This window comes from Coturnix japonica, chromosome 31 (genome assembly GCF_054131305.1).
Source record: "Coturnix japonica strain WE chromosome 31, WE-NBRP24, whole genome shotgun sequence".
NCBI lineage: Eukaryota > Metazoa > Chordata > Aves > Galliformes > Phasianidae > Coturnix > Coturnix japonica.
Genome location: NC_140693.1, coordinates 4335195 through 4350803, shown reverse-complemented (window position 1 = coordinate 4350803; position 15609 = coordinate 4335195). Strand labels below are relative to the sequence as shown.

General features: G+C 44.1%; 2 protein-coding genes across 2 annotated transcripts; both read left to right on the top strand.

Moving 5' to 3' along the window:
* The first annotated feature begins 827 nt into the window (after positions 1-827).
* Positions 828-1423, top strand: LOC146755666 (myosin-binding protein C, slow-type-like). Its single transcript, XM_085525321.1, has one exon. The coding sequence runs from the start codon at positions 911-913 to the stop codon at positions 1307-1309; it is 399 nt and encodes a 132-aa protein (XP_085381447.1). The 5' UTR covers positions 828-910; the 3' UTR covers positions 1310-1423.
* Positions 1424-9712: 8289 nt separating this feature from the next.
* On the top strand, positions 9713-12029 carry LOC146755665 (myosin-binding protein C, slow-type-like). The gene is made up of 2 exons (XM_085525322.1): positions 9713-10045; positions 11875-12029. Exons 1-2 carry the CDS (start codon positions 9727-9729, stop codon positions 11946-11948), a joined length of 393 nt encoding a protein of 130 aa, XP_085381448.1. The 5' UTR covers positions 9713-9726; the 3' UTR covers positions 11949-12029.
* The last annotated feature ends 3580 nt before the right edge of the window (positions 12030-15609 follow it).

Here is a 15609-nt window from a genome sequence, read left to right as displayed (position 1 = left end):
CAGGACCCTGGGATCTTTCCTGGGACCCAAACAAGCATAGGAAGCTTATTCAAAATTGCTCTGCTGTTAGAAGCTGGCTAGCACTAGAGAAGTCCATGATGTAAGTGCGTCAGAAATATTCTGCACTTCTACAGCCTTTTGTAGGGCAAACCATGGAATAGAAATGGAAGCCCATTTATTTAGGGTTTATCTGTTCTCCCACGCCTCAAATAGGAACTAGCATGAACACTCTCAGCAACCAGTTGTTGGTAAAAGGAGAATCAGATAAAACAGTCATTAAAGTAATCAATAAAAGATTCAATGTATCAATCGATCCCACTTAGCAAAGTGATTAACTGAATCACCTTAACTGAAGTGTGTATGCCTAACTTGATATCTTTCTGATGCTAACTCCATTTGTTGACACAAAGGGTAAGCTGGGCTTTAAACACTTTCTTCTTTATGTGTTAGGTATTAAGAGGAGATTACCTCAGCCAGTTCTCTGAAGAATCAGAGGTTGCTGAGAGTAGAAAACCATGCTTTATGCATAAAACCGAGCTACAAAACCTAATGTAGGCCAAATATTCACCATATTAAGGGCTATATCATTACCATAGTGTAGAGTCAAAAGATGGTTTTCTGCTCTTAAATTTCTATGGTTTCCTGATTTTGAGGTCTTCATAACTGAGCTGTACTTGGCTGATATCCAGTGTAGAGTGCAGCAGTATCAAAAAGACAGACAGATGAAGATCTGTCATTGTCTTCATTAGAAGAAATCTGAAAATTAGGAGTCCTAGCTGATAGTAAAGACTACCCAGAGGGATGGGATGACCATAGGGACTGTGCTGAGGATGCATTATAATGTGTGATAAACACTGTGAAGCAGTGTTGCTCCAGGAAATGGTCCAATACAACATAGAAGCAACTTTTAATGTCTTCTAGTCACAAGCTGTTCATATCTAATGTATATTTTACCCAATGTTTTCCAGTTCCAGAAGCAGAGGATGCCTTTATCAACAAGCAGAAGGTGCAGAAGGAGGTGAAGGCTGCACCAACAGAAAATGCCACGCTGAGCTGTGAGGTGGCCCAGGAGAAGACGGAGGTGAAGTGGTACAAGGAGGGGAAACTGATCACCTTGAGCAAGAAGTTCAGGGTGGAGTCAGAGGGCAAACAGCGTCGGCTGGTGGTGAGCCAGGTGGAGAAGAAAGATGCAGGGGAGTACAGCTGCGAGGCTGCTGGCCAGAAACTCACCTTCAAGATTCATGTCACAGGTGAGAGAAATTGTTTTGACTGTATTGAACCCCCCAACAAAGAAGGAGGGGAAATTTAAGTGGTTTGACACATTCAACCCCAGCATTCAGTGATGTAGACGGTGCTTAAATTCTGTTTCATTCATGTGCTTTTCTGTTTGCCTTCTGAAGCTATGAACGCAGAGGACTTGGGAAGCCTCAGCTTAAGACGGGCTGTAAATAATTTGGGAATTTCCCTGGGGATCTCAAGTAGATGCAATGATAGCAAAATGAGAAGTCAATAATTACAGGGGAAATTAAAGGTTATTAAAGATATCTTCAGGGCACAAGCACACCCCTGCAAATGCTTCTTCCTAAATAGTCTCAGAGACAGCATTTGGTCACAATGCTAGAAGGCGGCATTGATGGTTTCTATTAAATTAAAGAAACCTTCAACTAAAAAGGTTTTCCCGTATTTTCTTTTGTTTTCTTCTCTATAGCAGGTACAAAAGAAATGCTTAAAAATAGAAAGGCTTCAAGCTGGTGCTTTTCTTTCCAGAAATGGAGGAAGACAGGCGTTCATTTATTAGGAGAGTCTGATAAGAAAGTGGAACAAGGCTTTTTACCAGGGTCTATAGCAACATAAGAAGGGGCAATGGTTTCAAAAGTGAAGAGGGTAGACTCAGTTTGGACATGAGAAAAGTTCTTTATGATGAGGGTGGTGATACACTGGAACAGATTGTCCAGTGAAGGTTGTGGGTGAGTCATCATTGGAGTGTCCAAGGCCAGGCTGGATGGGGACCCTGGGCAGCCTCATTTAGTGAATGATGTCCCTGACCACGGCAAGAGGTTGGACTGGATGATCTTTGAAGCTTCCTTCTATACCCAAACCATTCTATGATTCCATAGGGGAAGCCATTTTATTACTGCCTCTGAAAACTCAGGAGATATTAGAACTGTTTTCAGAAATAAGTAGGTGAGAAAAATACATTTCCTCACTATGACTTAATCACAAACAGAATTTAACCTTGACCCTCACCTGGCTTTTGCTGGCAAAGCAACTTACAGCTGTCAGCTTGTTTGGACAATTTAATGCCTGTCCCCTTGTATGAAACAGACTTTTCAATGACTGCGTATGCTTGTGTGCTGCTGGACAGTGGGGAAAGGGGTGTTTTTTAATATTTGAAGATTTTGGAACATGATACTGGTGGAAATGAAAACAAGTTTAGGGCTATCTAAACTGTTTTGGTCTGGCAGGGAGGAAGTTCTTCACTGGCAATTGATATAGTTCAGATGTTGGCATTCAGTTCTGTATGGGAGATCACAATGTGAACCACTGATTGATCAGCTGAGGCAAGTGTGGGGTCAGCTGTGGGAGCACAGGTGAAAGTTATGTAGCTGTGCTCCCTGGAGGGGTGGAGTTCAACTCCACCTCCTCTGAGACCTCATTTAAGGGCTGACCCTCACTGAGGCAGCATCTCTTGGAGATTGCTCACCAGGGAGGATTGCCTCAGCTCTGGTGAGTTCCCTTTTCCTTATATCTTCTGTATTTCTACCATTTTGCTTGTAATTGTTATCCTTGTTAGTACCAGTATAGTTACTGCCAATACATTTGGCGAGCCAGCCAGGAGCCACTGACTTGTCATCTAGAAATATAAGGGAAAAAAAAAATGTCCTTTGTATGGAAAATCTTTAATTGGTACAAGGGGGAGAAGACCACCCCCTTAGGGACATGCCTTCCTGGACAAATTCCAGGTTTTGAGGCATCCCCATACTACCAATTAGCAACAATTATTGAACAATGGGCCCTTTAAGAGTACCAAATAACATGGACGCCTATTGTCTAACTGATTACTTTCTAGGACTACAAAAAGATATCTTAATTACGAAAGAAAAGCGAATGGCTGCATCTATGGCAGCCTGGCCATTATTAAATGCCTTAAATCTGGCAGAGATAAAATCAAACAACATTGCACGTGAAAATGAATTGTTAAAGGCCCGTATTGAAAAATTGGAGGGTGAGATCAATCTATTGACGGGAAAAAAACCGTCATTTTCTTCCTCCAACCCTCAAATTAGATACATTTCATTTAATGACGATCAGGATCCTGAAGAAATGAATCAAAATAAGATCACTAAATCTGATCTAGAAAAACCATCTGAGACGGACTCACTAGAAGTCCGTCCAGTAATAACTCAAAAAACAAAGAAAATTCAAGATCGACCAGCAGGAGTGCCTCCTGATCAATGGCCCCCTGCCGAATCTGTTTTACATGTAACAGCCCGTCCATATACGCCTACTGAACTCATGGACCTAGTGCAACGATTTAGGCAAAGGCCAAGGGAAAGTGTTCCGGCTTGGTTATTACGGTTATGGGATTCAGGGGCAGATAGTGTACTGGTTAGTGGCCCCGAAGTATCTAAGTTGGCCACAATAACAATACATCATGCCCTTCGGCAGAGACTGTATGCTGGGACTCAGTTCCCTGAAGAAAACCATTCAATTGTAGAATGGATAATGGCTGCTTGCCGCATGGTGTGGACAAATAAAACTGACATGCCAGTAAACACAGGGATGTGGTCTTCTATGGAAGACCTTCAAAATTATATACGCGAATTAGGTATGAGAGAGGCTATCTACGAAGACACATTCGATAGCCCTGATATGGTTAAATTTTCTGCGGGAATGAGGGACCTAATTTTACAGCAAGCACCCTCTCATATGTATGGAACCTTGGTTTCCATACTTAATCCAGTAGTATCCGCAGAGGCAGTAGTCCAACAAGCCGCCCAATTGGTAGCAGACCTCGGAGAAACTGAGCGTTTATGAGCTAAGCGCAATATCAGGGTGATTGAGGATGCCGAGGCTTTTCCAATAGTGCGAGCCAGAAGATCGGCCCCGCGAACTTCTCGGGCAGGACCTGTTAGGGTATCCCGGAAACAAATGTTTAATGATCTGCTCCGGGCAGGCGTTCAGTTTTCAAAAATTGATGGGCAGCCCAATCAGGTTCTCCTTCAGTTGTGGAAGCAACTGAAGGATGAACAAAAATTTCAGAATAAACCCAAAAGGCCAGGGATAAGATTTATAGAGCGGCGACCAACAACAACATGGAATTTAGAAGATTTTATAGTTCCAAATAGGAAAAAGAAGCCACCTCAGGTGCCTCGGGTTATGACACCGGAGGTATTGGAGGTAAAAGACTTGAATCTGGCTCAGTTCATGGCATGACGAGGGATGTCAGTCCCCCTAGGGCCTCTAGACGGGACCGGAGGCCCTATGTGGAACTGACGATATACTGGTCCCGAAAGAATATACAGAAGGTTATGGCCCTAGTTGATACCGGGGCAGAGACATCTATAATATATGGAGACCCAACTAAATTTAAAGGTAATAGAGTGATGATTGGAGGTTTTGGGGGACAACCATTCCGGTCACCCAAACCTGGGTAAAATTGGGGGTCGGGCGTCTTCCACCACGGGAGTACAAGGTATCCATTGCCCCAATTCCAGAGTATATATTAGGAATTGATATCCTGTGGGGTCTGGCTCTCCATACAACAGTGGGAGAGTTCCGGTTGCGGCAGAGATGCATTAGTATCCGGGCAATCCAGACAATATTGAGAGGCCATGCAAAACATGAGCCTATTTGTTTGCCGAAGCCACGCCGGATTACTAATGTGAAACAGTACAGACTCCCGGGTGGGCAGGATGAAATAACAAAGACGGTGCAGGAATTAGAAAGAGTGGGTATTATAAGGCCTGCACATAGCCCATATAACTCCCCAATATGGCCAGTGCGAAAACCAGATGGAACATGGAGGATGACAGTAGACTATAGGGAATTAAATAAGGTCACGCCACCTGTTCATGCAGCTGTACCCAATATTGCCTCCCTAATGGACACACTAAGCAGGGAAATCAAAACATATCACTGTGTCTTGGATTTGGCGAATGCATTCTTCAGTATTCCAATCAGTAAAGAATCGCAAGATCAGTTTGCATTTACATGGGAAGGGAGGCAATGGACTTTCCAGGTCCTACCCCAAGGGTACGTACATTCGCCCACTTTTTGTCATAATTTAGTGGCACGTGATCTGGCTAAGTGGGAAAAGCCAAATAATGTCAATTTATATCATTATATTGATGACCTCCTGTTAACATCCGATTCGTCAGAGGCGGTGAGACAAGCAGCAGATTTGTTGATAGCTTATCTGCAGAAAAGAGGGTGGGCTATAAACCCACAGAAGGTGCAAGGTCCGGGGCTATCTGTAAAATTCCTGGGAGTAATTTGGTCCGGGAAAACCAAAGTACTACCCAGTGCGGTAGTAGATAAAGTCCAAGCGTTTCCAGTCCCTACAACATCAAAACAATTGCAAGAATGTTTGGGTATATTGGGGTATTGGCGCTCCTTTATACCTCATTTAGCTCAGCTATTAAGGCCATTATATAAGCTTACAAAGAAGGGTCAATCATGGAATTGGGGAAAGATAGAACAGGATGCTTTCCAACAGGCAAAACTGGCAGTTAAACAAGCTCAGGCGTTGGGTATATTTGATCCGACCCTCCCAGCTGAACTAGATGTTCATGTTACTCAAGATGGTTTTGGCTGGGGCCTGTGGCAACGCCAGAGTTCTGTTCGAACCCCCATTGGATTCTGGTCTCAGGTTTGGCACGGAGCAGAAGAACGATATAGCATGATTGAGAAACAGTTATTGGCTGCCTATTCGGCATTACAAGCAGTAGAGCCGATAACGCAAACAGCAGAGGTCATAGTTAAGACTTCATTACCAATCCAGGGGTGGGTGAGAGATTTGACTCACCTTCCTAAGACGGGGGTGGCCCAAGCACAAACGGTGGCACGATGGGTCGCCTATCTAAGCCAGAGAAGCAGTCTGTCTTCATCTCCACTTAAAGAAGAACTACAGAAGATCCTAGGCCCAGTGACGTATCACAGTGATACATCAAAAGAACCGATGGTTGCTCCACCAGAGAAGAGTCCTGTTCAGGAAGGAAGATAACCTATTCCTGAAGATGCCTGGTATACGGATGGGTCCAGCAGAGGCAACCCGAGCAAGTGGCGAGCAATAGCATACCATCCCTCTACTGAGACCATCTGGTTTGATGAGGGGGATGGTCAAAGCAGCCAATGGGCAGAATTGCGAGCCGTGTGGATGGTTATAACTAAATAACCTGGTGATGGCGTCCTGAACATCTGTACAGATAGTTGGGCTGTGTACCGGGGGCTCACTCTGTGGATTACGCAATGGGCTACCCAGGAATGGACTATCCACGCCCGACCGATTTGGGGTAAAGACATGTGGGTAGACATTTGGAATACGGTCAAACACAGGACAGTATGTGTCTACCATGTCTCTGGTCATCAACCCTTGCAGTCACCAGGAAATGATGAAGCTGACACACTGGCCCGAATCCGATGGATTGAGAATTCACAATCTGAAAATATTGCCCGTTGGTTACATCAGAAGCTACGGCATGCTGGACAGAAGATAATGTGGGCAGCCGCTAAAGCATGGGGGCTGCCTGTACAACTATCTGATATCGTTCAAGCATGTCAGGATTGCGATGCTTGCTCAAAGATGAGACCGAGACCGTTGCCTGAAACAACATTCCACATTGCTAGAGGATATAGTCCTCTTCAGAGATGGCAGGTCGACTACATTGGGCCCCTCCCTCGGTCTGAGGGGGCGAGATATGCCCTGACCTGCGTTGACACTGTAAGTGGACTGCTGCAAGCCTATCCTGTACCAAAGGCAAATCAAGCATACACAATTAAGGCACTTACTAAACTGATGTCTGCATACGGGACACCTCAAGTTATCGAGAGTGACCAAGGGACTCACTTCACTGGAGCGATGATACAGCGCTGGGCAGAAGAAAACAACATTGAATGGCGATTCCACCTGCCATATAACCCAACAGGGGCAGGCCTTATTGAACGTTATAATGGTATCCTTAAGGCTGCCCTGAAGACAGACTCTCAGTCCCTGCAGGGGTGGACAAAAAGATTATATGAAACCGTGCGGGACCTGAATGAAAGACCTCGGGATGGCAGACCCAGTGCCCTGAAAATGTTACAAACTATATGGGCCTCCCCTCTTAGGATCCAAATTACAGGCACCGATAATAAGGTAAAACCGCAGGTTGGTACTGAAAATAATCTTCTGCTCCCTGCCCCTGAGAATTTAGAACCGGGAATCCATAAGATAAATTGGCCTTGGAAGGTGCAGGTAGGACCCAAATGGTGTGGCCTACTTGCACCTTGGGGGAGATTATTGGAGGTGGGAGGTTCAGTCACCCCCTCGGTGATAGGTACATGGCCTACTGACATCGTGGTCAATACTCCGGCCTTTATTGCTAAAGGAACACCTATTATGTCCCTATGGCAGATCAAGACTCCTCCTCTGGTGCCAGATATAGTTATACAGCCACAGATATCTGGCCAGAGGGTATGGTATCAGAGGCCGGGACATAATCCAGTACAAGCAGAAGTATTGACCCAAGATAAGAATACAGCCTGTATCTTGCCCTGGAGGGCGGATCTTCCCCTCCTAGTACCCTTGAAACATCTATATTACTCCCCTTAAGATTGATTCTAAGCCTCTAGGACCATTACTCTGGACTGATGAAACGCAGACGGACCTGCACTTCAAGATGATTTGTCTCCGGTAACATCTATCAAGCACTGGCCCATGGAAGATCATAAACACCCATCCAATCATCATCATTTGAATAATATCAACATCTAATGCGACGGGAGATTGTATCAGCGTCGTGATTGGATCTCTGTAGTAAGGGGAACTCACCTAATCATTGGTTCACGTTGTGAAGGGGTGGAGTGTATGGGAGATCACAATGTGAACCACTGATTGATCAGCTGAGGCAAGTGTGGGGTCAGCTGTGGGAGCACAGGTGAAAGTTATGTAGCTGTGCTCCCTGGAGGGGTGGAGTTCAACTCCACCTCCTCTGAGACCTCATTTAAGGGCTGACCCTCACTGATGCAGCATCTCTTGGAGATCGCTCGCCAGGGAGGATTGCCTCAGCTCTGGTGAGTTCCCTTTTCCTTATATCTTCTGTATTTCTACCATTTTGCTTGTAATTGCTATCCTTGTTAGTACCAGCATAGTTACTGCCAATACAAGTTCATAGCACTGTCAGGAAATGTGAGTGGGAAAGCTGTCCTCAATGGTACAGTCCAAAGACTAATTTGGGCATTTGGGGAAGGCTGTGTAGAAAAGATTCATGTCTTAAATGTGCCCACTTGCCTTCAATTCCAGAAGCAGAAGATGCTTTTATCAACAAGGAGAAGGTGCAGAAGGAGGTGAAGGCTGCACCAACAGAAAATGCCACGCTGAGCTGCGAGGTGGCCCAGGAGAAGACGGAGGTGAAGTGGTACAAAGAGGGGAAACTGATCACCTCGAGCAAGAAGTTCAGGGTGCAGTCAGAGGGCAAACAGCGTCGGCTGGTGGTGAGCCAGGTGGAGAAGAAAGATGCAGGGGAGTACAGCTGCGAGGCTGCTGGCCAGAAACTCACTTTCAAGATTCATGTCACAGGTAAGACAGGTGTTGTATGAAATACAGCAGAGAACAGTAAAGTAAAATCTAGTTTCTATTATACAGTGATCCAGGTGCAGTAGTCTGTGCTGAGGTTTTTTCCCTATACTTGATTGCCTGGGTTTGTAGCAAGTATTTGGTTTTAGTATGGCACAAAGACCTGTTTCAGTCTGTCTGTAGAATAATAATTACTGATATTTGTACAATGGAAACAGTATTCAAGTTATTATTCAAATCTCTCCAGTGCCTGAGATCCCAAACTGTAATTCTTGTTCACCGAAACATTTGACTAAGAGAAGTATGTGCAGTGAGGCTGGAGTGCATGTTCTACGTGCAGCCTTTCATGGCAGGAGAAGCAGGAACTTCTCCTAGTAGTACACTGCCTTTTTACTATGCCTTTATGTTGGAGGCTGCATCTGGATAGGTGAGTCTGCTACTCACAGTAAGAGACCTGGTAGAGCTGACTATTCCCAGAGCTCAAAGTAAAATAGATATCTGCAAATCACACACAAAGAACAAAGGACTGCGTTGGTGAGCATATTTCCTTTGTGCCTTTGACAGTCACAGTTGTGGCAATGGTAGAGGCCATGAGGAGTCTGTTCAGGAAGCCAGGAGTACTGTTCTGGGTCATGAAAAGGCAGCCAGTGGTTTGACTATCGCATGTTTATGTGTTTTGATGTTTCACAGTGGGTCTTAAGTAAAAGGAACTCAGGTTTTGGTTGCCTGCAGGACAGATGTTCTTTTGGGTTCAATATGTTTGCATAGTGACTTGCAACCATAGGACTGGTGTTCAAGGACCCTTTTGGTTCCTTCAGTTCCTAGGTTCCTTCTTGTCTAGATTTGACACTTTGTTTCAACAGAAGAGCTGATATTCTCTATGAAGGCTATTAGTTTGGGCACAAGTGGTAACCTAAACCTGTTCCAACCTGTACATACAAACCTGCAAGATGGTCTCATTTCAGTCCTTCTGTTTTTCTTTTCTTCCCTCAGAGCCAAAACCTGTGTTTATAAACCAGGAGAAGGTGCAGAAAGAGGTGAGTGCTGCCCTGGCAGCAAGTGCCTCCCTCAGCTGTGAAGTAGCACAGGATCCAACTGGAGTAAAATGGTTCAAGGATGGAAGACTGCTTGCCTCCTCCAGAAAGTTCCAAATGGAATCTGTGGGCAAAACACGGCGTCTGGTTGTGGAGCAGGTGGAGAAGAAAGATGCTGGAGAATACATCTGCGAGGCTGCTGGCCAGAAGATGACCTTCGAGCTGGAAACAACTGGTGAGCATTCAGAAATTCTCAGCCAGGATTTTGTAGCCTTGTTGTGAACTGGGTTTTAGGGTGAAATCTCAGTTTTCTTTGCACCTGACAGTGTGAGAATTTGCTCTGGCCCTTTGTGTACCTCCCCGGTGCTCAGCTGTTCCTTCCCTTACTTGGGGATAACATCATTTATTCAAGGTGATGTCCAAACGGGCTTGTTAACAGTCCTCTGCAGTGCTTTAAGCTGTCATAGGTCAGCCAGAATTTATGCAAGTTCTATAGCCATTCCTACATGTTGAAAACACTGCACTGTGCTTAAGCTTCAGCATATGTTCCAGTGAGCACAGTTCCATTAATTCTAGGGGAGTGGGTGAATTAAGCATAGATCTGAAGGCTGCCTTTGCCCAGTGCAGAGATGGAAGGACTAATGTAGATTTGACTTGATATTTTCCCTTCTAGGATGGGAAGGAGCTCCATCAAAGTAAAAAAGTGGGCATTACTTCCCAGGGAAATAAGAGAAGTCTCATTATTCACAGGCGGTTAACTCTCATTTTCTCTCAGTCTGCAACTAGGTTGGGTTGCTGTTTCAGTACTGGCTGTTTTATGCAGGAACTCTGCTCCTGAGGTTAATCCAAGTTGTATCCAGGCCCTTCAGAAGGAAAGGGAAATAGCAGCACAGAAACATGGTCTGATTCTGACACAAATACGTGCAGACCTGGAGAGTTAAAAGGGATTGTGTGATGTCCCCTAGGTAAGATTTGTGGCTGACATTCCCCATACATTATGGGCACGCAAGCTAAGGTGAGACTAGTGATGAGCATGCAGAGAAGCCAATGATTCAGACAGGTTTGTAGTGACACGACATTGTAGAGTTCTGTCTAGTTCTCCTTGGCATAGTTTGGAAAATAAAGATGAGGAGATTGGTGGTAACCAATATGGCTTCCTCAAATTCAAGCCATGCCTGACAAACTTGGTGGCCTTTCATGATGGAGTAACAGCATCAGTGGATAATGGGAGAGCAACTGACATCATCTACTGGGACTTGTGCAGAGCATTTGATCCCGTCCTGCATGACATCCTGGTCACCAAACTGGAGAAAAATGGTTTTGATGGATGGACCAGTTGCAGGATAGGGAACTGTCTGGATGGTCACACTCAGAGAGCTGCAGTCAATAGCTCAGTGTCCAGGTGGAGGGTGGTGTTGGGACCGGTGTTATTTAACATTTTTGTAGGCAACATGGACAGTGGAATCAAATGAACCCTCAGCAAGTTTGCAGATGACACCAAGCTGAGCGGTGCTGTTGATGTGCTAGAGGGAAGGGATGCTACCCAGAGGGACCTGGACAGGCTGGAGAGGTGGGCCCTTGGCAGCCTCATGAACTTGAGTGTGGCCAAGTACAAGGCCCTGCACTTGGATCAGGGCAATCCCAAGCACAGGCACAGGCTTAGAGGAGAATGATTTGAGAGAAGCCTTGACCCTGAGGAGAAGAGTTGGTCTGGAGGGAGGTGTCCCTGCCTATAGCAGGGGGACTGGAACTAAATGACCTTAAAGATTCAGTCAGTTCTATTGTTTTTCTACCCTTAATTTTGCTTGAAAGGTTTTAGAATAAATGAGGTTCTGGTTTCCATGAAAACTGTTTGCAGGGAGCTCCATTGTAGCTAGTAAGTCTATCTTTAAGTTCAAGGGCAATAATGCATTGACTGTGTTGAAGAGAGAAATGACTCATGAATGGATGATGGTTTAGAATAAAACATAATCCTACTTATTTTCTATGCAAATATGTGTAAGGAAAAGATGCTGCACTCAGTTCTGGAAATACCCTGACAAATATATATCTATTGTTTCACAGCTGGAGATATCAAGATTGTTAAACCACTGGAAGATGTGGAAGTGAATGAATATGGGAGTGCATCTTTTGTCTGAGATTTCACACGATGAGGTTCAGACCCAGTGGTACAAAGATGACAACAAGCTGAAGGCTGATGACAACATCAGAATGCGGCAAGATGGTAGGGTGTAAGAGGGAGATCTTTCTCCTGAGTGGGGGGTGGGTTGGAGATGAAGCAGAAAGCACATCTGAAATGAAGTGAAGAAGGTTCAGAAGGGAGTTCCCCTTTTGTTTTGGGACTGAGGTTAGGGTGGAACAAGTGACATGGACCAGCTAACATCATTTGCAAGAATGTCAAAAAAGTTGAACGCCACCAGGAAATAAAATCTCCTACCTACCTACCTTTCTGACCACAAAATATCCAGCTTGTCTTTTGGGTTTTACTTTTGCTAAGTAGAACAGATTATTTTCTTATGAGGTTGATTTTCTACTTTTTAACATCAGATTTGTGTTTGAACGTTGAGGGATAAAAAACATAGCTTGACTTTTTCTTCATTTTCTCTTGCTGTTTGAAAAGAGCACAGGGTTGTTTTTGTTTTTTTTTTTTAATATATACAATGTTAGGGTATATATATGATGTTAAGTGTGATAAAGAAAAGGGAGACATTTGAGTTAGCGCAATACTCAAGAGTTCAGTCCCCAGCTTTGCCACTGTTACCATTATAAGGGCAAGAACATCCTGGAAAATGAATTTCTCCTAAGTAGAGTCATTACATTTGAGCTACAGAGACCTTTACTAGGAGAAAACTTGTTGTTCAGAGCTATGTTGCTGTATTTAACCAAAGTAATTATCAATGTCTGTGTTTCATTGAACCTGTATTCCATTTCGTAATGCGAGGAGTTTGATATCGGGATGGGAAGGTCATGCTTTAATTTGGATGTTGGACTGGGAATCAGAAGATCTGGGCTCTCTTCAGGTTGTCAGTCTTATTGTCTGACTTCTTAACAACATTCCTTTCTTTATAATATTATTTAATGATGTTTTAAAGCATTTTGAGCTGATAGGTGTAGTGTTCATGTGACTTCTTAACAACATTCCTTTCTTTATATTTTTAATGATGTTTTAAGGCATTTTGAGCTGATAGGTGTAGTGTTCATGTGCAGTAATGCTGATGTGAGTAAGCAGGGTGATAATGTAAGGGTTTTTTACATTCCTTCTAAATCTCTGCTTTCTCTTGTTCCATCCTTCTTAAAGTGCAATCCATTAATCTAGTAAAGGAGCTGTGTGATGACTATGTGACTGAGCCTGAAGAAGCCAAATTTGAATGCGAGATATCCATTCCTTCTGTGAAACCTCCCAAGTGGTATCTACGTGGGGAAGTCTTACAGGCTGGCAGAAACTTGATTATGCAGCAAGAAGGCACCATCCACCGGCTGAGCATACCAAAAACCACCACTGATATGACAAGCACCATTCAGTTCTCAATTGGCAAATCAAAATCCACAGCCAATCTGCTTGTCAGAGGTAACATATCCAGGCTTGGTTTACATCATGAAGATGAAGAATTAATTAACGTACAGTCTACCTTCAGTGGAGTCTTTGAAATATTGTGTGTGTGTCTGGAGGGTCTGCTCCATTTCCAGTTCAAGGTCGTTGGACACTAAATGAGACAGCTGCATCTCAGTAAAAGATCTGTTTGAATAGTTGTGATGTGCTTACTATTCAGATCTACAGAGCTGAGGTTTTGTCCTTGGCTGTACCAAAGAAGTCAAATCAGGTGAAATTAATTGTATTTCTGAACTAGACAAGGTTAAGTTTGGTAGCACCTAAATTTGATGCAGTTTGTCATTGATTTTATCTGAAAGAAACTTCCAGGCTTTTTATCTGCTGTTGTCCCCAGCGTAAGAGTCTCCATTCACATCCTAAAGTACTTGTTATATTTTCAACTCACTCTTATTTGAATAAAAGCCTCAACAAATGGGAGCAATTTAATTAGCACAGAACAAGAGCTGGACCTTGCATTTGGTAGATAATATACAGTATTACTTTATAGAAATGTAGTCAATGGCATTCCCTATAGACAATCATTTGTTTTATCTTTGGAGTGGTTCAAAAAACCATTGTGAACATGAGATTAATTGAAATGGAGCAGACGCAAGAGACTTTCCTCTTCTTCCAATTGTCCTCATCCTTTCTTCTCTTCCAGCCCTGCTTTGCAGATTACCATATACAAATCACCAGGAAGTTGGAGGACAAGACAGCTTTGGAACATCATTCTGTCATCCTGTCCTGTGACTTCAGGCCTTCTCCAAAGGTTGTGAAATGGTTCAAGGGCCACACACCCATCAAACCCTCTGAGAAGTACAAGATCAAGAGGGATAAGCATTCAGCAGAGCTCAAGATTCTGAAGCTGAAGCCCGATGATGCTGGTGTGTACAAGTGCAAGGCAGGAATTGCAGAGACTGAGGCCACGCTGACAGCTGAAGATATGAGTAGGGAGGGTAGCCTCTTCCATGTCCTATTTCACCTCAGATTTCTCTTCTTGAGGTTGATTTCTGCCGTTCTCTCCTGCTAACTTTATAAATGTATAATCTTCACTGAGAAGATTACACAAAGATCATCTAGTCCAACCATTCTACCACATCCCAGTATCATTTATAGTAACAGTGGTAACAGTTCACCTTGTTTCCCCACAGCCCGCAATGTAGAAGTAACGAAGCACCTGCAGGATGTGGAAATTGAAGAATAGAGCTCTGCTGTCTTCTCCTGCGAGCTGTCCCATGATGACGAGGACGTGGAATGGTTCCTAATGGCAACCTTTTTTACACCAACAATTACAATGACATCAAGAATGTTGGCAATTGCTGCACACTGACAATGAAGCAGGTTAAGCCTGAGGATGCTGGCCCAGTGACAGTGAAGTCAGACAAGGTATCAGAAAGCGCGCACCTGAAGGTGATAGGTGGGTCTGATCACACCCCTCCTGGACGTAAGAGATGCTAAGGAGCTCCAGTTCATTCTATTGTGCAGCAATCCTGCTTCTAAAGCTCACCTCTCTGGGGCTCAGATAGCCACCAAAGTCATGAGGGGCTTTCTTCCAGTGGTTTATGGAATTAAGGATTTATGACTGCAGGGAGAGATCATTCAGTGTGTGTTTTGCCTCTGGGATGACTAATGACCAGGCTGTGAGCAACCTGATCTAGCTGTGAATGTCCCTTTTTATTGCAGGGGAGCTGGGCTAGATGGCCTTTAAGGGTCTCTTCCAATTCTAAGGGTACTGTGATTCTAATCTGCTCTCCCCAGCAATTAAGCTCTTTTACTCTATGCGCTCAGAGTTTGAAGGATTTCCTCTTTCTCCTTTCTTTTGCATTTGGTGGAAGTTTTTTCCCTAGTATAAACATCTGATGTGTGAAGTAGAAGATAGATAAAAGGAGTCAATAAAACAGGAAAATCAAAAGTGTTCAGCAGCTTATCCTCTTAATCCTGTGGCCTGCTGTATGAGCTCTGCTCCATGTGAGGGCAATGCCAGCTCTCCAGCTTTAGAAGAGCTGCATCCCAATTACTTCATATGATATCAGTCCCACCCAAGGCAATGCAGGCTGTCCCTCCTGTTCCCTGTATTCTCCTACTGATTAGTTCAGAATTCCATAAAGTGCATTCAGTCAACACACATGAAACCGCTTTAGGTTCTATATTGGTGTCGTCAGTGCTGGTAAAGATTTATTTATCCCTCTTTAAAAATCTGAAAGCAACTG